The sequence below is a fragment of the Salvia splendens genome, chromosome 9 (assembly GCF_004379255.2).
Source record: "Salvia splendens isolate huo1 chromosome 9, SspV2, whole genome shotgun sequence".
Taxonomy (NCBI): domain Eukaryota; kingdom Viridiplantae; phylum Streptophyta; class Magnoliopsida; order Lamiales; family Lamiaceae; genus Salvia; species Salvia splendens.
In genome coordinates, this window is record NC_056040.1 from 158022 (window position 1) to 178994 (window position 20973).

A 20973-nucleotide genomic window follows, 5' to 3' on the forward strand; every position below is an offset into this window, starting at 1 on the left:
ACCACAGTGCATTTGTACCAATAAGTGAACATGATTTGATGACCCTAACCTGGATAGTCACTTTTTGACTTTTGTTGGCCTACAATTTGTCACCCTGCAAGATTCTCTCCTCTCTCTCTCTCTCTAAAGAATAAAAGAGCAGCATTCAAATCATGAAAGGAGGGAGCCACCAACTTTGGTGGGCATGTTCAGCAATCACAAGGAGTTATTGTATGCCTTTTAACCTATCTTTACATCTTCAGAATTGGGTTGATTTAATTTAATTCTTACAATCAGTTATTGCATTCATTTTCATACATTAGGCTGAAATTATCATTTATTTAGATACACAACTAAAATGGAAAATAAACCAAGTAAAAAACACTTCTAAAAATATTGACATTGCAACAAAATAAACATTAAAAAAAATACTAGTAATAAGTTTAAAACAATTTCAAGACTAATCACCTCAATGTTAGTTTCATTACCACAGACGACCATCATTTCCAAAAAAAGTTAATATTGTAAATAGATGATGCCGACAACCTAAAATGTCAACAAGTCCATTAAAACCAAAAACACAACCATAATTGACAAAAACGAGGTGCTTCAGTTCAAGTTCTTCACTCGTCATCCTCTTCGTCTTCATCATCGTCGTCATTTCCAGCAGCAGCATTCAGAGCATTCAACCTCTCAATCAACTTGGCCTTCCTCTCCTCGTAAGTAAGCTTCTTAAGATTGTATCTGAAAGGGTAATTAAACATTATATTAGATATCTAAATTCTCGAGGCATAATTTATAAAGATTAAACAATTATGGCTTACCTCTTGTGCTCTTTGGGAGCAGGCTTCCCAGTCTTAGTTTGAATAGGATTGGCTCGAATGGCTGCATGGACCTTCTTGTACATATCCTCGATGTTATCAGCCTCGATCCCCCTCTTGATGTATTCACTAAAGTGAGTCTGATACTTCTCAGGCTCATCTTCCATCAAAGTCTGCAAAATTAATTTTGTATTATTGTGGGTCAACACAGAAGCATATAAACGATGAAAGGGTGGCAAATCAAGACTTTACATTCATGTATGCAGCAACATGGCCACCATAGATGTACTTCCGATGCACCTCCGCATCAAGTTGTTTGTTGTCCTTGCTGAATCCAGCAAACCTCTTCTCACTGTGGGGAATATCAACACCAGCATCAAGAGCACCCTGCATCGTAAGTGGGTTTAGTTAAGTATACCAACATGTAATGCACAGTCAACAATTTATGGTTAAGAGTATAATAAAATGCAATACACCTAGCAATGATCTAGGCCAACAAATCATAATTTAAACCAGAAACTACCTTGAGTGCACCAAAAACACGGTTGCCAGTTGTGGTCTTCAACAGACCAACATCAAGGAGAGCACGGAATGGCCTCCTGCTGTCAGCTGGTTCGACAGAGTAATCCTCTCCAGTTGCCTACAAAAATTTCTAATCAGTCGCAATAGGACACCACAGCATCTAATAACCAGTGTATAAAAACAACTGCATTGCTTACTAGTGGCCAAAAGCAGTGTTATTGAGTTATGGAGTGAGTATCAACAATATATACAGATTACACAAGTGGGCTTAGAGAAAGGATGCAGACAAACAAATTATACAAAGCTTAAATGATAAATTACTTCAACATTTCCTTCATACTCCTCGTCCAATTCAAGCTTCTTCAGAACACGGCGGCCCAATAGAAGACCAGTGCAGTAAGCTAGATAACAACAACCAGACATTAGTAAAGACAAAATACAAAAGCATATAAGTTAGAAGTAGTACCAGCAGCATAATTGGTTAGGCCAACTTCCAGTCCATAACAAGGCAGCTCATGTGCATAAGCAGAAACAAGAATGTGATCACCAGCAATGCTAGCCGAACAGATTTGGGCAATAATATCTTTGTTGGTCTAAAATACAGGTTAAGGTAAGAACATACTGTATCTAAATTAGTCAATTAGCCTGCAACGGTAACTAACAATTGAAATCAACTCAAAAACACAGATGAGTACTGAAGGATACGAATCGCACAACAAAGCGGAACTTGGGAGTATTGTACTTGTTTTTGTCCTGATTTATCATGCGAATCCTTGCACGATAGTCAGTTTTCCCCTCTGCATTAAAAATTAAACCAAATCATAGAATGTTACAACTAAAACATCAACAAAAACAGTCTTCAACAACTCACGTCTTCTTCTCTTGAATTTAACCTGAAACCGCTTGAAATAAGCCTTAGACTTTTGGGCCTTGACAAACACCTGTACATAGAACCAATTTTCATAAGCTAATAGACCGGAAATTAACCACAACTGCCTAATCCACAAACCAATCATTACTAAAATGTAATGTTACAATAAATAAATGCACAAAAAAATTCCAGTATATAAATATCACTGCAATTAGTGATTCAAGTCAGCAGACATAGATATAAAATTTGAAATATATAAGAACGATATCAGGCATCATCAGTACTACACCAGAACTATAGCCGCTCAAATCAACAGAACACACTATTTTCAAAACAATATCGAAATATGAGAAACAAAAAGGAAACAAATGATCGAAAACATGGTGGTTCAAGATGGTTTACGTCTACAACAATCAGCAGAAACGAACAACTATAACTGAAGAATTGAGACAAGATATGAAATCTCACCATTTCGGCGCTTGAGAGAGAGAGAGGGAAAAGAGAGTTGCAGAAATGCTGCGGAGTGACACTTAAACAAGCTTAAACCCTAGCTCAGTAGCGGGATATATCTGACGGCTATGATTGATTGCCTTAATGGGCTAGGCTTTATTTATTGATCAGAATAATGGGCTTATAATTTTTGGGCCTTCACTAATATAGTCAGTTTATTTAAGGATTACACAGTCCCGATAAAGTTCATTAACTTTTTAAGCAATAAAGTTCACAAAAAATGCAAACTATTTTAAAAATTCATAATTTTATAGGCTAATTTTCCTTTTATTTATCACAAGCATGGGTCTATAAATAAATTAAAATGATATAAGCCCCTGAAACCATAAACTTTGATCAAAGTTTAGTATTTTTCACAAACTTTAAAATTAGTTTATAATATCACAAATTTTGCAATTATTAATTTATAGTTCATTAACATTTTCAATATATGTTATTATAAAACTTAATCATCGTAAAAAAATTGTTTATGTACAGTAATCTGTTATAACTCATCACCGAGTAATATATATTTACAAAGCTAAAAATTGCAAGGAGATAAAATAAACCATCGGATTAAACATTTCTCAGATTCCTATTTTCCATCCTTTCTATAATATACAAAATTATCTCAACAAGCTTAAAAGAGAAGGTTTTCTAAGTTGCAAATAAGTTAAACACATGCCTCTATCCCTAAATCAAAGTAATTAAGAAAAAAATGAAATCATAAACTAATAACTTACTAGTGGTAATACATTTATTAAGGAACATAGTATCATTCTCTACACCATATTCTAATCTCCATAATCAGAGTTATGACGAATAAAACGATGAGAAACGCTGCAAATCCAACATTCCACGACGAATCGGCCTTCCCCAAGTGGATGCCGTAAAACACATTTATCACAGCCAAAAACACCAAAGCCCTTCCCACCCCAAAATGATACCAATTCCAATATTTTCGAACTTTTGATGTCTTATCCGGTCGGATTAGGAGAGCCAAAACCTGCGAAACATAACTTACACTAGTAAGATAAGATCTGAAATATAGAATGGATACTATATTTAGACCATTGTGGACCAAAACTGCTTTTACTATTCCATTTGTTCCCCTATAGTTAAGGCGTTTGTTTTAGTCACGGAATTTTTTTTAAAAAATAATTACTGTTTTAAGTGGAGAAATAATAAAGTAAGAGAAAGAATAAACCAGAAGAGAAAATAAAATAGGAAAAAGAAATTGTGTTAACTACTACCATACATGTAAATGATTGACCTAAGTTGAAACATCCCAAAATGGAACAACTCAATATGATGGAATGGGGAGAGAATATAGCATTGGCATATAAACAGGCTCAAACTAATATACACTAATAATAATAATAATAATAATAATAATAAATATAAGTATTATTAAGAAAAAAAGGAAGGTAACCTGAAGGCAGCCAAAAGTGATAATAACAATTCCAAGAGCTTTGTGTATGGGAACGTTGGCGCTGAGACGGCCGTCCAAAACAAAGCCACATATTACACCAATAACACCCAATATAAAGCATATTGATTGAGTAACGGCATGCATATAGAACCAAAGTAGGTCCCACTTCCTCATGTACCGAGCTACCATCACTCCAATCGGTATCAAGATGGCCCAGCCCAACATGTTCAAGAGCCCATGGATCCTCCGGAGATTCGACTCTGGCTGTTTCTCAGTTTGAAACTGACATGTTATGTGCGATCATACAGAAATGTGCATGCATAAGGATTGAGATTGGGCTTATATACTTTGCTAGTTATGCCAAGAAAATAAGTTTTAAATGAATTTTACATGTGTTTAATTTGCAAGTTAATTAATAGGCCTTAGAAACAATTTCAGGCTTGAGAATTTTTCATATACTAATTCATAATTAGCATTTCTCACCAAAAAGATAAGTTAATATATTCCAAACATAGTCATAAAAAGTAAGAGATGAGGAATAAAGTAGAGAGTCCCTAAGATATACTCCCCTCGTCTCAAGAAAGATGACCACTTTCTTAGGCAACACGGGAATTTATGCAACATTATTTTGTGTGTGAAGTGGAGAGGGTAAAGTAAGCGAGAGCGAATAAAGTAGAGAAAAATGTGTTTCCATTTTTAGTAATGAGTCATCTTAATTGGGACAAACAAAAAAAGAAAATGGGTCATCTTCGGAAGTATGTAATCTGGTTAAGCGGTTAGAATACTTACATCATGTACAAAAAATAATAAATATTGTTATCCACATAAATAAAGTGAAATAAATTTGGAGACATTCGTTTCTTCAAACGTGAGGGCCATCTCCCAACTTGCAGTCCAAATAATAATATGACTATGAGAGTGCCATTTAAAATTCTACTACTACTATACTCATTATTAAAAAATAGAAATACATTTATCTCTATTTTATTATCTCTCTTATTTTATTCTCTCCACTTAACAAACAAAATAAAACTGCATATAATCGCCCGCCCAAGAAAGAGGTCTTCTTCCTTGGGATGGAGGGATGTCAGTAACATGCAAATCGGTCAAATTATGTAACGCACAATTACGATGCTTAAAAAAAATTAAAATCAATTAACTATAATAATAATACTAAAACTAGGAGGTTATGTTAGTTAGTCAATTCTTGTGTCATTTTTTACTCTTGGTGGGTGGGTTAGCCGACGACAATATACTAACTTAACCCACCAAATATTTTTGGGAATGGGATCCCCTTCTGTGCAAAATGCCACAGCAGGGGATGTTGTGGCATATCAAACCATTCGTTTTTTAAATGAAAAATAATAATGCAAGTAGGGAAAATTAATTTGTGGTGTAGATCTCCACAGCATCCCCTGCTGTGGCATTTTGCATAGCAGGGGATCTCATTCCATATTTTTGGCCTTAGCTATTGTAGGCCCTACGTTTGAACTATTCAAATTTATTTTATGTAATTAAACGCGTAACTTCAAATATACTATTACTACTGTTTATTTCAGTATGATTTAGACAATGTGACCATCTGTTTTTCTAATGTTATGGTCCGAACAACGTCATACGCTTGATTCTTCTTTAATTTATTCAATATAATAATATCAAACCATTCTTTATTTTTATTTTTATGTTTGTGTGGTATTAAATGTGAGTGAGGAATTCATTTTTGGATTCCATTCCCCTTTTTTCGCTAGAATGTTGTTTTTAACTGACCTGAAGCGTAATTCAAGGAGGTGGCGATTTTATCTTGATGTTCAGTCAATCGGAAATCAGGGGCCTGGGGTAGGCGCCCAACCGGCCCCACTGCGTAGATGAGGCGCGAGCCAGGCTGCGCGGTGAGGAGCTGGAAGGCGATGTAGATTCGGCCTGACTGGACAAGCATGGTGGAGACGTTGCCAAATGGCAACCCTTGAGTGGGTGACTGAATCAACGTAACGAGGCTAGGTTGTTGGCCTCCCAAGAAGTATTGCTTCATGTTAGAAGTGCCACCAGATTCCACCCAACCAACCACGGCAGTTGAGCCTACCATGTTACCATTGGGTGAGAAGCCTATGGCAACATATGCATTTGTGCTTGGTGCTGAGAGCACGAAATTCCATACATTTGGTGCAGCCTGCACAAACTGCACCCCAACAAAGAATCATGTTTCACCCAAGGGGGATGTCGTATTGGTGCTATACCTGATGAAACATATCAGGTTTGTTGTCTAGGTTCGCAAACATGATAAGTAGATAAGATTGGGTCACCACTTTGTGTGTGTGTTTGAGAGAGAGAGACTTACTCTGAGGATGAAGCCTTGAGAGCTCCAGACTGTGACACATTGCATAGAAGTTGTGTCAAACGAGAGTGGGTTTTGCAAAGTGAGAGGAAAATTGCAAGAATCTTGTGATTGTGAACAAACATATGAAAATAAGAAGCTAAGAATGAAGAATTGAGTGTAGCTTGGAGGTGCCTTCTTCATCTCTATCTCTCTCCACTCTCTTTACTTCTCTCTCTGTAACTCTCTCTAGCTATATTGTGTGTATATTTATGTATATTAGGGGTAAATTGCAAAATGGACAAAAAATGATAGCATTTTGACTAAGCTCCTCTTGATTTTGCTTTATGTTAATTGAAGGTGGGAATAAAGAATTGACAACTTCAACTGAGATATAATTACTTTCGACTACCCATATCATCTTTCATAAATAATACTTCTTAGTATGACATGGCAAAGTTCAAAGAAACGATCATCACAGCAAAAAACAAACTTTATTTTCACAATTTTATGCTATAATTCGTTAAAATACAGTAAAATAAAAACATAATAAATACCACGAGAACTGAAAACTATATGAGGGTAGGTGTATCAAATTATTAAAGAAATATGTTCTCTTAGTGTTAATCAACTATATAATGATGACATGATGAGATGCAAAATAGGACATGGCACCAACTTTTCTCAAGAGGCGACAGGGAGCTAGCAAGTCAAAAACAGAAGACCGGTTAAAGAAAAGCAAAACAGACTGAAACTCAAATTTCAGAAGTTTGGTTAAATTTTAACCAACCAAGCCATTTCAACCGAAATGTGTTTCATTCGAATTTTTGGAATTTTGCTGAGCTCGAACAGATTCCAGACGATGATCCAATCAGGATCAGCCACCACTACCACCAACTAGATAGAAAGCAACTAATAGCTGAACACCATGTTAAGACTTTCTGCTAATAATGATAAACAGTTAAAGAATGAAAGTAACTAATAGCTGAAGACCTGGTTAAGACTAACTGCTGATAATGTTAAACAGTTAAAGAAAGAAAGCAACTGATAGTTGAAGAGCATGTTAAGACTATCTGCTAATACAGTTAAAGAAAGCACTAACGCTTGACATCAGATGATACTTACTCCCTTACCATGATCTCCCACAGCATAGCTACAATTGAGACAGTCCCTCGGTAATGGTTTTCAAGAGGATCAGGATTTTATCTGCACCCTCCTCATCGGACAGAAGTGTAACCTGACAGCTTGATTCAAGGCAAAATCCACTTAACAACAGGTTTTGCAGAAGTCAGAGGACAATATTTACAATATTATAAACAAGATATGCTAGCAGCCTACTACAAGTATTGTTTGCAGTCCAAAAGGTTTGATAGGCAAATTTCCATCTATGTCACAACAATACTTCATTTCCCGAATCAAAATCTTATCAGATAGTATAAGTTTTCTTGTCTTTGCTAACTGTAACCTCATAATTTTCCTATAGGCACTATGAATTCTTTCAAGTATTTAAACAGCAATGTTACAGGTAATTTACAGACAAAACGGTGCCAAATAAAACTAGCTAGCTGGTGGAGTTAAGTTTTGGCTGTTAATATTAGAGTAGACACCATTACCTGCAGAAGATCTATCATTGTTCACCCTTTTATAGAATAGGACATAAGCTGCAGCTGACTTCACGTCTTCTTCATTGATAGGCGATATGTGGCTGTCATCGAAGTTGTACCACCTGTTTTCGTCCAGAAGCTGCAAAATGAAATGAGTGCAACTTAGAAAAGTTACCACCTTGTGGATTCAATTAGATCTTACATCATAATCAAATCATGATTTTGAGCTTTCATGGGAATATGATTGAAGGCATCAATTAAGCAATCAGTGAAGCATGGAAATAAGAAAATGACATGTGAAAGTATAAAGGAAAGGGCAAACCTTAATGTGTGCTGTGTAATGTCCACTACCCATGCCTCCATAATGATTTGTCAGGGCATAGAGTTCATATATCTGACGCCGTGTGTTGTTCTTGTTCGCAACATAATTTGTCAAATCGAAGTCATGAATGGGAAAATTTACAAATGTGTCAAGCTTGTGCTTCATCGACCTACTGTAGGAGAATCTTTTCAAGTGAATAACAAGAACTTCTGGAAGCCTCCAAAGGTCCAGTTTCTTGCTTGCCTGGCGCCTCTCCTTGCACTGAGGACAGTACCTTCATCAGGAATGCATAACCATGTTAGATACTCCCTACGTCCCATAAAAATGTCACTTTCCTTTTAGTTTGTCCCATGTCACATTTCCATTTTTGGAAAAAGTTCTCCCTCACACTAATATAAATATTATATTTTCTCTCTCCCCTTCACTCACAAAACAAAACCTCCTAAAATCTCGTGCCGTCCCACAAGTGTGACATCTTTTGTGGGACGGAGGGAGTACAATATAACCAGAATACATTCTCGCAAACATATTAAAGACTTTAGTCTCATGAGTATATAAAATATTCATAGTTAATGGTGGTACAAAGCAACAGATAAAGAGGAAAACAGCTCACCACATGTCCTCAGGTACCAAATGCTCCTCGCGTAGAAAAGCTTCCAAGCAAGTGTACAATGAGAGAGGTTCATTACGAGCTTTCTTGCTAACATGCACATGCTTACAAACTTCTGGAAGATTTTCTAAGTGTTTGGTATCGTAACTTGCCAGAAGCTTCTGGGACCAGTCAACAAATACAAGAATTGACATGGAGGATAATGATAATTTGACCACCTTATCATCACCAACAGTTAAGTCGATGCAAGCATTATTTTCGTCAACCAGCTGCAGTGGAAGCTTCTCTGACAGCATTGGTTTAGAACTTCCACCATCTCCTTTTGTTGGATCGGCTATACTAGAATCTGAATGGGATTCATTTGAAGCCACAACTGAAGCATAGCTCATGGTCATAGCACCTGAACCTTTTGTTCTTAACATCGGTGAGAGCATAGTATGAACTATCTGTTGTATGTCACTTGTAGTTATAGTATCATCACAGGATATTGGTGAAACAAGAGGAGTTCCATAAGGTTTCCACCCAACAGGGCTCTGAGCATTTCCTGTACCCCTGTCAGCAAGCACAAAAACAAGGAAGGGGCAGGGTATTAATCAAAAGAAATAGAAATTAAAGAAGGCTACATTACATTGAATAATAAGAAAATAGTTATTGAACAAAATAATTTAATAAAGGAAAAATATCTATCATAATTCTAAGTATGTGAATTAAGCGGACATACTGTTCTTCCTGCCGGTGTATCAGTTGTAGGAACTTTGTTTTCTTCAAAACTTTTGGAATCTTGTAAGCGGTAAGGTGGTCATCTTCTTTTATGGTAGATAATAATATCATTGGATCTTCCAAGAATCGGTAAATCAAATGGCCTCTTATCTGTGACAGCAAATAAATACATAAGTTACCAATACATGTACATACATTCTGTGATGCCACCATATAATTTACTTTACAAACCTCTGCAAGCAGAAGTTTTTCATTAAATTGCAAAGAACAAGCATTACTGAGTGCTTGGACCAAATCTCTGCAACGCCCGTGCTTTGGCACAGTTAATGTGTAGGCTGCTGGAAATGCACTTACATCACACGTAAAAATAGTCAGCGTCATACTACGAGTGGCAGTAGACTGAAGAGGCAACGACAGATACATGAATGGGTCAAATGTGACTGAAACTTTATTGCATAAAGGACATACAAGAGTTGATTTGTATTGGCCCTGCAAAAGAAATACTCCCGACTTCAAAAAAAAGGCTGGTGTAACACAACAAGAAAGAGAGAAACCAAAGATTCTCCATAAATACTCCCTCCGTCTCCCATATTAATTGGCACCAATTTCCTTTTTCGTCCATCCCCAATTAATTGACACCCTTACTTTTTACTCTTTTTGGTAATGAACCCCACATTCCACTAACTTTACACCCACTTTCCACTACATTTCTTAAAACCTGAGGCAAGTCAAATGGTGCCAATTAATGGGGGACGGAAGGAGTAACAAATTAAAAACTAAGCATGAAATGCAGCACGATGTTATGGGAAACAAGACAGTAAGCAAACCAAAGTTGGATTATCATACAGTGAAGCTAGGTATTAAGTTATTAACTTGATTATTAAAATCAGTAAATGCCAAGGAGCAAGCAAAGATAAAAGTGGTTAGTCAAGCAATAGAGACTCGTCCTGCTGTGAAGAGGAATGCTGTCAGATTATGTTGAAATTGGTAGCCAGAAGTAATATAACAGCATGGTTTGAATTGTAATACAAAGATGATGATAACCAGATTCCAAAAAAAAGAACCACTGAACTACAATGATTTGTGAACCAATACAGTTTCAACTTTTCTTTGTATAACATTCTAATCAAGAGGTTAAAAACATCAGAATGGATTAATGTGATTCTCCACTCATCGAGGAAGCCAATTACATATTCTATATCTGAAAACCCATTAAACCAGTAACTGAATCCTTATAGATATTGGTTGCTGCACTTACTAGACAGACATCAACGATAATCGAATCATTACGAGCAATATGATTTGCCCAATACTCATCCGCAACTTCTTCATAGGCCCTACCATCTGCATCTCTAGATTTTATATATGGTTTGTGTTTTACACGATTCAGATCTTCATGAAGCCCATCTAAGATAAATGCAAGTAGTTCCTATACAGAAGGTGTTGGGATCTACACACACAAGGCTTTCACACCCTTAAGAAGATCACACACACACTCACTGTTGTATGAGATCACACAATGCAGAAACACACACACTCACACTTTGAGTATTGAAGATGATAATCTTGGAGAGAAACTGGAAAACTCTTTATTGATTAAACTACTAACTACATACACGGTTTATGAGCTATTTAAAGCTCTACAATCAAGTAGCAACTGCTACTAACTAACTACAACAAGAATCAAGAAAACAAGAAGAATAACCGCTACATCTCAGCTAACTAACTGCTGCTCCAACGGCTAGTTTCTCTAGGTTGCTTCTTCCTTCTCGGCTCAAGACCGAACTCCCTTCTCGGCTCAAGACCGAACTCCCTTCTCGGCTCAAAACCGAACTCCCTTCTCGGCTCAAAACCGAACTCCCTTCTCGGCTCAAAACCGAACTCCCTTCTCGGCTAGTTCCAGCTCAAAGCCGAGCTTCCTTCTTCTGCCTTCTTCTTCCAACTGAAATGAGCACTCCATTATTACAATTCTCCACCTGAGGGCTCATCTCAGTTCTTGCACAAACATTGATCAACTTCTTGCAATGATCAAACTTGTCTCTACCTAGAGACTTTGTTAGCATGTCAGCCGGATTGTGCAAGGTGTTAATCTTAATCACCTTCACTCTCCCCTTTTCAATCTCATCCCTAATAAAATGCAACTTTATGTCTATGTGCTTGCTTCTTTCATGAAAACCCGGATGTTTAGCCAAGCACATAGCTGAGCTGCTGTCACAATGAATCACCATTGTCTTTTGGTCAAAACCAAAGTCAGAAATCACTCCCTGAATCCAAAAGCTCTCCTGTACAGCTGCAGTGAGAGCTATATACTCTGATTCTGTTGTTGAGAGAGCAACAACACTTTGCAAACCTGATTTCCAGCTGATTACAGTTCCAAACATGGTGAAAAGATAACCTGTTTGGGACTTTCTGTTGTCCAGGTTTGCAGCATAGTCTGCATCACAATAGCCCTGCACAACCTCCTCAGATTCACCTTCCCAGCCATTGAAGACAATTCCCCAGCCACTGGTTGACTTCATGTACCTCAATATCCACTTAAGAGCATTCCAATGCTCCTTCCCCGGGTCAGCCATGTATCTGCTAGTCACTGAGATAGCATGTGCCAGATCTGGTCTGGTACAGATCATAGTATACATAACACTTCCAACCACACTAGCATAAGGAATAGACTCCATCTCCTCAGCCTCTTGCTTAGATTTAGGGGCCTGCTCCTTTGAAAGCTTAAAACTCTGGGACAGAGGAGTTGATGCAGCTTTTGCATTTTCCATTTTGAATCTCTGCAAAACTTTCTCAATATAGTCAGTTTGAAGCATCCACAGCTTCTTGCAGCCTCTGTCTCTCTGAATGTGTATGCCTAGGATCTTCCTTGACTCTCCTAGATCCTTCATTTCAAAGCTAGACTTCAAATCCTCCTTGACTTACTGAATTTCTGTCATAGAAGGTCCTGCAAGTAGCATATCATCCACATAGAGCAATAGATAGGCAATAGGTGTTTTTCCCTTCCTCTTGATGTAGATGCAATCATCAAACTCTGATCTAATGAAGCCAATCTTCTTCATTTGTGCATCAAACTTCTTGTTCCACTGTCTAGGACTTTGCTTAAGATCATAAAGACTCTTTTGTAGCAAGCACACCTTGCTTTCTTCACCACTCTTCACATAGCCCTCTGGCTGATCCATGAAGATAGTCTCCTCTAGGTCTCCATTTAGGAAGGCAGTCTTCACATCAAGCTGCTGCAATTCCCAATCTAGCTGATTCACCACAGCCAACAAAATCCTAATAGAAGTGTGCTTAACAACCGGAGCAAACACCTCATTGAAGTCAACTCCTTCTTGCTGTGTAAATCCCCTTGCCACCAGCCTTGCTTTGAACCTGATTCTGTCTTTATCAGTGGTCTCTACCTTCTTTTTAAACAACCACTTGCAACTGATCAGCTTCCTCTCCTTTCCATCTGTATTCAGCTTGGATTTGTCCACCAAAATCCAGGTTTTGTTCTTGAGTAAAGACTCTATTTCTTCATTCATGGCCTCTATCCATCTCTCTCTGTCTTTGCTTCTCATGGCCTCTTTATAGGTGAGAGGATCAGCAATATCAATACTCTCAGCAGCACACAGTGCATAATAGACCATATCTGCAAATTTCTCATGGGGCTTTGCATTTCTCCTTCCCCTATCTCTTGCAATCTGGTATTCTCTGGTAGGATCTGCTGTGGGCTCATCATTTCTTCTACCTTGAGCTGGAGCACCATCACCCTCTGGATCAGGTTCATTTTCTGAGTCAGTGACTCCACCTGCTCCTAGGCCAACTCCCATAGGCTCCACCTTGAAGAAATCACTCTCAACTTCACTGGAGTCACTGGAGTCCAGCTTATCTTTCAAGTAGGGCATCTGATCCTCCAAGAACACCACATCCCTACTCACCACCACCTTCTGCCTACCAGGCTCAATACACCAGAGCCTATACCCCTTAACACCCCTCTGATATCCCAGCAAGATACATTTCAGAGCCCTAGCTTCAAGCTTACTTTGCCTAGCATGAGCATAGGCTGCACACCCAAACACCTTGTATTTTGAGTAGTCACTATGAGCTCCATACCACATGTAATCAGGAGTTTCAGATTTCAGGGCAGTAGATGGGCATTTATTGATGAGATAGGCTGCTGTATACACTGCCTCTCCCCAGAACCTGCTGCTCAAACCAGAACCAAGAAGCAGGCACCTCACCCTCTCTAGGATAGTCCTATTCATCCTCTCCACAACACCATTTTGCTGGGGATTACCAGGAACAGTACGGTGCCTCTTCATACCCTTCTCTTTGCAAAATATATCAAATTCAGCAGACAAGAATTCCAAGCCATTGTCAGTTCTTAAACATTTAACACTCCTTCCTTTCTCTAGCTCCACCTCCTTACACCATATCTTGAACTTAGTGAGTGTTTCAGATTTTTCCTTAAGAATATATACCCACAACTTCCTTGTATAGTCATCAATGATAGCTAGATAATACTTTCCTCCACCAATTGAACACACCGGTGAAGGCCCCCAAAGATCACTATGTATGTAGTCTAAAGGGGCTGTAGAAGAGTGAATACCTGTAGGATAGGGTGCCTTCTTTGCTTTTCCAAGTATACACTGCTCACAGGGGTCCATGTTGTTGAAATCTCCAGAGATCAGGCCCTTCTTGATGAGTTCTTTCAAGCTTCCTTCTGCTGGATGGCCCAGCCTCTTGTGCCATAGCATTAGGGAATCATCTGACACAGCATTGCTTTCTCCATCAACAGCCTTAGCCTTCAAATAATAGAGAATATGCTCTCTGTCAGCCTCCATCATCACTGCATCTCCAGATTTCACAAACAATTTTCCTTGACTCATTAATATAGTGAACCCCCTCTGCTCCAGCATTCCCAATGAGATGAGGTTCCTCTTCACTTCTGGAATATACCTCACCCCAGTCAGGATCTTCACAGAGCCATCTTGTAGGCTTAGCTTCACCTTCCCTATCCCTTTTATCTGACAAGTATGATTATTTCCAAGAACAACCGTACCCGATGCTTCTTGAAGATCATGAAACCAGCTTCTATTGGGGCACATATGGAAGCTGCACCCCGAGTCCATTATCCACCTGTGACTGACCCCACTGTCACTAATATTCATAAGTTGAGCCGGGGGATCAGCACTCTCCACACAATCAGATTGGTTGTGTCCCTCAGAGGTCATCTTTCTCTTCCATGCATGACAATCTTTCTTCAAATGTCCAGGTTTCTTGCACCAATAGCAAGCTCTGGTTTCCTTCTGAGCATCAGAACTTGAGGGTTTAGGGCCCTCAAACTTCTTCTTGAAGTTCTGCTTCTTGAACTTCTTCACATTCAAGGCCTCTGCAGCTTGAACATTGGAGCTTGCAGAGCCTCTGTTGGCTGTCTTCTGGAGTTCTTTGGCCATCAAGGCTGAATAGACTTCTGCATAGGTGATAGGTTTATCTCTTCCATAGATAATTGCATCACTTAACTGGTCATACGAGCTAGGCAAGGCATTCAATGTGAGAATGGCCTTATCCTCATCTGAAATCTTGACATCAACAGATCCCAGGTCATCAATGATCTTGTTGAACTCCTCTAGCTGCTCAATGATGGACCTATCTCCAGAAAAACTATAGGCATACAGCCTCTTCTTGAGATACAGCCGGTTAGCCAAGGATTTGGCCAAGTAAACTTCATCCAACTTGTCCAAGATCTCCACCGCAGTCTTGGCTTCTTGAACATCCCTCAAGACCTTATCTCCAAGGCACAGAATCACTGCAGAATGTGCCTTGAGCTGCATCTCCTCCATCTTTGCCTGAGCTTTATCATCAAGCACTGGAGCATTTCCTTTCTCCTCTGGTTTTGCAAGAACTGCGGCCAAGCCTTGTTGAATCAAAACCGCCTTCATCTTCATCTTCCACAGGCTATAATCATTCTTGCCTGTGAACTTTTCTGCATCAAGCCTTGCTGCCATCTCTGAAACCGTTTGATCCTCTGCAAATCAGCTTCAATATCCCTTCCCACAGACGGCGCCACTTGTTGGGATCTACACACACAAGGCTTTCACACCCTTAAGAAGATCACACACACACTCACTGTTGTATGAGATCACACAATGCAGAAACACACACACTCACACTTTGAGTATTGAAGATGATAATCTTGGAGAGAAACTGGAAAACTCTTTATTGATTAAACTACTAACTACATACACGGTTTATGAGCTATTTAAAGCTCTACAATCAAGTAGCAACTGCTACTAACTAACTACAACAAGAATCAAGAAAACAAGAAGAATAACCGCTACATCTCAGCTAACTAACTGCTGCTCCAACGGCTAGTTTCTCTAGGTTGCTTCTTCCTTCTCGGCTCAAGACCGAACTCCCTTCTCGGCTCAAGACCGAACTCCCTTCTCGGCTCAAAACCGAACTCCATTCTCGGCTCAAAACCGAACTCCCTTCTCGGCTAGTTCCAGCTCAAAGCCGAGCTTCCTTCTTCTGCCTTCTTCTTCCAACTGAAATGAGCACTCCATTATTACAGAAGGGAACATATAATTGACTCTTCAATCAATACTACCATTAATTCAAGAAAGCTATTAAAAGGCGCCAAACCTGTGAATCATGTTGACTGCATCCACTGAACTGCGGAGCAAAGCGAACTAGCTTTGCCTTAAATGCCCTAGGAGCAACCGGAGCTCGTCCTGGTGCCCACAACTTTCTAAGCAGATCTCCAAATGCTAAAGCAAGCTCCCCCTAAATCATACATCTAAAGTAAGCAAAAAGATAACCTTCAAAATCAATAACAATATTCATATAGAACTCTAGCAAGTGACTGATCTTTATCCTCTAGCGGAAACAATCAGAAGCTAGTGTAAAGGCAAAATCCCCATGAAGAGGTCCTAAGCTATTCGGCTTCAAGTATATAAAATATACATATATAATAAACACGATAAATAAATAAATAAAAACATTTGTTCCTTCACGGATATACAAATAGATCAAGTCATTAATTTCACAAGATGTTTTTATCCATGAGTCACACAAACTCCATAGAATGAGAAGACCATAAGGGATAATCAACAGAAGAGATCAATTATGAAATCGTAACAAATCTAACCACCTACCCTTCATGTCCTTGTACAATACCAAAAAAAACTAATTGAGAAACAAGAATATTTTGTAAAGTTTTGAAACTTACAACCATGCCAAGAGGATTCTGTCGATTAATCTCTTGATGGTAACCTTCGCAAAAATACCGAGCAAATTCCGGTGTATGAACTAGGCATTGTATAGCACTGTTCATAAAACAAGTGTTCCCAAGATTCAACAATCCAGTGAGACCGCAAATTGCCCCTCTTGCACTGACACCGCTCGTTCCATATGCCTTTTCTGTATTTAGATTTTGAAAGTGGGATCCCGAATTACCATTTCTTGATGAATACTTGCTTGCAGATAAACCTCCGGAAGTTGCAATACTTGAATGAGAAGTAGCAGCAGCCAGGCTTCCATTATTCATTGATCCATTCTCTTGGTTGGAACTCAAACCACCTTCTAATTTAATATTGATTACTTCTACCAAGATCTGTTTCATGCATCGCAATGAACATCAGAACCAAATCATAGAAAATTATCCAATAACTGGCGAGCATTAATTCTGCAGAAATCCACAGAGGTTCTAAAACTGAAGGAATTTGGGAGAAAATGAGTCTGCAAAGCACTCAACAAGCAAAGGGAAACAAAATTCAAAGAATTCTAGAAATATGTAGTAACGAGATAAGCTAATATAGATTACTTAGTAGTTTCTAGTTTGTTTATGCAAAACACTCAGAACACTGGCCAAAGTTAATAACAGGCACTAAGAGAGAAAAATAAGATTATAAGAGAAACCAAAGCCTAAGTAATGAAACATGAAGCTTAAATTTCTATAACCAGATCCGTTTGAGAACACATTGCGTAAGGGATAAGGCAATTTTGAACTTGGTAATTCGTTAGGAGCATATGAAGCACAAACTGCCATCATGTGCCAAGAGAGTATATATTAGGCAATCAATGCCTTGTATTTAGCAATTGGACAATAAATATATATATAAAATCACAATCTTCATACAGTAGCATACAAAACCTATATTCCATAATCTCCTGCTTCTAAAAGTAGAAGAAAGGACACCATCAAAATTCCTTAGGTACTAGGTTATGGTACTGTTCTTAACCAAGTGCTTCAGTAAGATTATTATCCAAGCGGGTGAAACAGAAAAGTATTCCCTATATGAGGAATGAAGTAAAATTAGATGAAAGAACTACTTATTAGACCAGAAGACCAAATTAGACTATGCAATATAGTGATACCACCCATATCAAGATCAAATCACAAAGGGAGAAACATATAGCAAATTTAAAATGATGAACAATTAGAAAGCAACTCCAATTGAATAGGAAAACATCAATGTTGAATTTGAATATGAAATTACATGCATAGACAGTACAGTCTTTAAAACAAATTATGGCAAAAACATATATTCACCTACATCCTGATCCATTTGAATGTTTGCATCATCCAGCGTCTTCTCCATGTCATTCATCAATGCATGTTTTTGATGGCTGAAATAATCCCAAATAGATACCTAAGAGATTGCAGAGCTCAATTTCAGAATTAAAGTGAAAAATCAAAACCAATACAGACATATAAGGAATGTATTATAGAAAAAACTACTTACTTGCTTCGGTGTGAGATCAAATATTTCACAAGCTTTTCGGTGAAGTTCTCCAATTGTTTCCTGCACAAAAAGAAAGGTGTCCGAGGTGGGAATTGATGTTTTCCCTTAAGGAGAAGGAATACATTATTTACCTTTTTGCTTATTCTTATGGCCGAACGTTCACCTTTCGGCATCAAATGTAACTCGAGTCGTAGTGGATAAACATCTACTGACAATTCTGTTTGAGAAAGACCGGTGTTGATCGCTATACGGGCCAACACAGGACCACCACCATACCTATTAAGCATCCATATTAATACTTCTTTTTTTAACTTCTGGTATTCTTTACATAAACAAAATTGGAAGTAAACACAACTTGCTACAAATAACCCAGTATAGTTAATTAGTGATTTGCTATTAGGCATTGAATACACCTATCCATATATATATCCATCAGTTGGAAGAGAAGATAATAGTATTCATGAATTTCTTTCAACAGCCAGTCTCATATACTATATTGTTCCACAAATAAGTTCTATCCAGAACTAGTATGTACTAGAGAATGCAGCTTAGTATCTCTTTTGAATTTAATAGGGGATTAATAAAAAATTTTGTATCAGGTTTTTACTAAAAACAAAGAATAAAATAAATAGTGATATAAAAACAAAATAAAGACAAGGTGGGTGACTGAAACCATTAGCTTCTTACTCACCAAGAATGCATTTTGTTCCAGACTTCTTTTGGAAGCAGTATATAATCAGTTCCTTCCACTAAGGTATCATGAAGTTCAATGCCCATAGCAGAATCCTCCGATACTGCTTCATCTATTAAATCAGAGTTGTCAATGCAAGATGGTTTCTTCAATGCACTTAAGTTGACTGCCCCCTGATGCTCGGAAGAAGATTCATCATTAACGATGCTGGTTTGGTTTACGTACTCAAGCCAGTCTTGCCACCATCTGGAGGTTACACAATATGTAGATAGAGAAGAGAATGAAAAAAGTTGAGTGTTCTGAAATGCAAAATAAGTGGACCTAAATGAATCATCAAATAAGTATATTTCATTTTCATCAAGAATGAGAAAGATAAAGCAACAAATCCTAGTGGAAATAATCAATCCAAGTTCCAAGTTCTTCTAAGAGTTTGCACGTTTGCTAACACTCTAAAACCTGCAAACAGCACTATCTGTTTAGGTTTAATCAAAGTTGTCCAAACATAATTCATACACATACACCTTTCAGATAGTCATTATACTATTTACTAGCATTCATCTCCTTTGTGTACCTTATGGTAAAGCCAGCATATATTCCATTTGCTTCAATCATACTAGTTAGGATTTCGTATACCACTCGCAACACAATACATCACTGGCTTTACAGCACTAAGATCCGCATCTACAAAACAAAGCTAAATTAAGCGCAACCAGAATGTTTTGTCAAAACAAAGCAAAAAACTACTTTATTTCTTTAGCCCCTAAATCCAGCCATATAAGATAAGACACAGTAAAAACACAAAGGACTGATTCAAAACAAATACTAGTACAATTAGCCATATAGTACATTCCAACTCAGAAACTAATGGAACATCATATCCTGCATTTCACTCACTCCACAAGCAATCGCATCTAGCCTCAAAATAAAATTCAAACAAAGGTCTAAGAATTGAACAGAACCTGCGGAAAAAAGAACTAGTCACCAACGAAGCATCCAGAAAGCTAAATTATATCCCTCTCAGAACACCAAAAAAACAAAATCACCGTAAAAAAGAAGGCCAAGCATAATTACCTCTGGGTTATTAAATAGAAAGTATCGCCGACTTTGGTCTGGGCTTCTGCGGCCACAGAAATGTCTCTAACGGCTTGCTTCTCTTCCTCCGGCGTCAGCTTCCGCGCCATATCCACCTCCCCTAAAAAAGAGGGAAAATAAAAAATAAATTTTCCGGCAGAAATTGAAGATTTGTATACAAAACTCAGATGATATTTGCAGTGATCTAGGGCGTGGGCGTTACAAGTGAGAGTGAAATCAGCTCAGCAGAGAGAGAAAGAGGGAGGAAGCAAGGGTTTCTGGTTTGTACCGTTGAAGTTGGAATAGCGCCACCTCACTCTGTGTACAGACAGAACAGAAGACGTCTGATGCTCACTCCATCCGAGTCATATGAGTTGTATTTAAGTGCTAAATTTGGACATTTATTTTATTTATTTTTTACGTTCTCCATTTTATTTAACTCATCAAACACAATTTTCTAAAATTTCATATCGAAAAGAGATCTTTTCGATGTAACAGAAGGGGTGAGTTCAGATTTTTATTCAATATGAAGTATTATCTTCTCCATTTTATTTAACTCATCAAACACAATTTTCTTAAATTTCATACTGAAAAGAAATCTTTTCGTGTAACGGAGGGGTGAGTTCAGATTTTTATTCAATCTGAAGTATTATAACCAGAGAACCAGTTTTCTGGTTTTAATAATGAAAAGCATAAAGATTAAATTTTTAGAGAAATAGTCTTGAGGTTTAAATTAGTGCAATGTAATGTGACTGATTACTGATTTATGTATTACCACTAGATGTTGTCATTTGCTAAATC

At 37.9% G+C, this 20973-nt stretch overlaps 4 protein-coding genes across 4 annotated transcripts; all 4 read right to left on the bottom strand.

The window, feature by feature from the left end:
- Positions 1–417: 417 nt before the first annotated feature.
- On the bottom strand, positions 418–2751 carry LOC121748837 (60S ribosomal protein L5-like). The gene is made up of 9 exons (XM_042143372.1): positions 2662–2751; positions 2194–2263; positions 2028–2119; positions 1789–1915; positions 1644–1723; positions 1324–1440; positions 1053–1187; positions 804–973; positions 418–723 (listed from the first exon to the last, which is right to left on the bottom strand). The coding sequence occupies exons 1-9, from the start codon at positions 2662–2664 to the stop codon at positions 603–605; spliced, it is 915 nt and encodes a 304-aa protein (XP_041999306.1). The 5' UTR covers positions 2665–2751; the 3' UTR covers positions 418–602.
- A 490-nt stretch (positions 2752–3241) lies between these two features.
- Positions 3242–6767, bottom strand: LOC121748258 (cytochrome b561 and DOMON domain-containing protein At3g07570-like). The gene is made up of 4 exons (XM_042142499.1): positions 6450–6767; positions 5866–6290; positions 4115–4388; positions 3242–3688 (listed from the first exon to the last, which is right to left on the bottom strand). The coding sequence occupies exons 1-4, from the start codon at positions 6627–6629 to the stop codon at positions 3458–3460; spliced, it is 1110 nt and encodes a 369-aa protein (XP_041998433.1). The 5' UTR covers positions 6630–6767; the 3' UTR covers positions 3242–3457.
- Positions 6768–7550: 783 nt separating this feature from the next.
- Positions 7551–9999, bottom strand: LOC121748257 (ubiquitin carboxyl-terminal hydrolase 5-like). The gene is made up of 6 exons (XM_042142498.1): positions 9913–9999; positions 9683–9831; positions 8965–9513; positions 8352–8625; positions 8039–8168; positions 7551–7662 (listed from the first exon to the last, which is right to left on the bottom strand). The coding sequence occupies exons 2-6, from the start codon at positions 9790–9792 to the stop codon at positions 7643–7645; spliced, it is 1083 nt and encodes a 360-aa protein (XP_041998432.1). The 5' UTR covers positions 9793–9831; positions 9913–9999; the 3' UTR covers positions 7551–7642.
- Positions 10000–13237: 3238 nt separating this feature from the next.
- Positions 13238–20282, bottom strand: LOC121748036 (ubiquitin carboxyl-terminal hydrolase 5-like). Its single transcript, XM_042142251.1, has 8 exons — positions 20173–20282; positions 19102–19347; positions 18542–18686; positions 18411–18470; positions 18222–18317; positions 16895–17278; positions 16309–16449; positions 13238–13435 (listed from the first exon to the last, which is right to left on the bottom strand). The coding sequence occupies exons 1-8, from the start codon at positions 20280–20282 to the stop codon at positions 13238–13240; spliced, it is 1380 nt and encodes a 459-aa protein (XP_041998185.1).
- Positions 20283–20973: the final 691 nt, after the last annotated feature.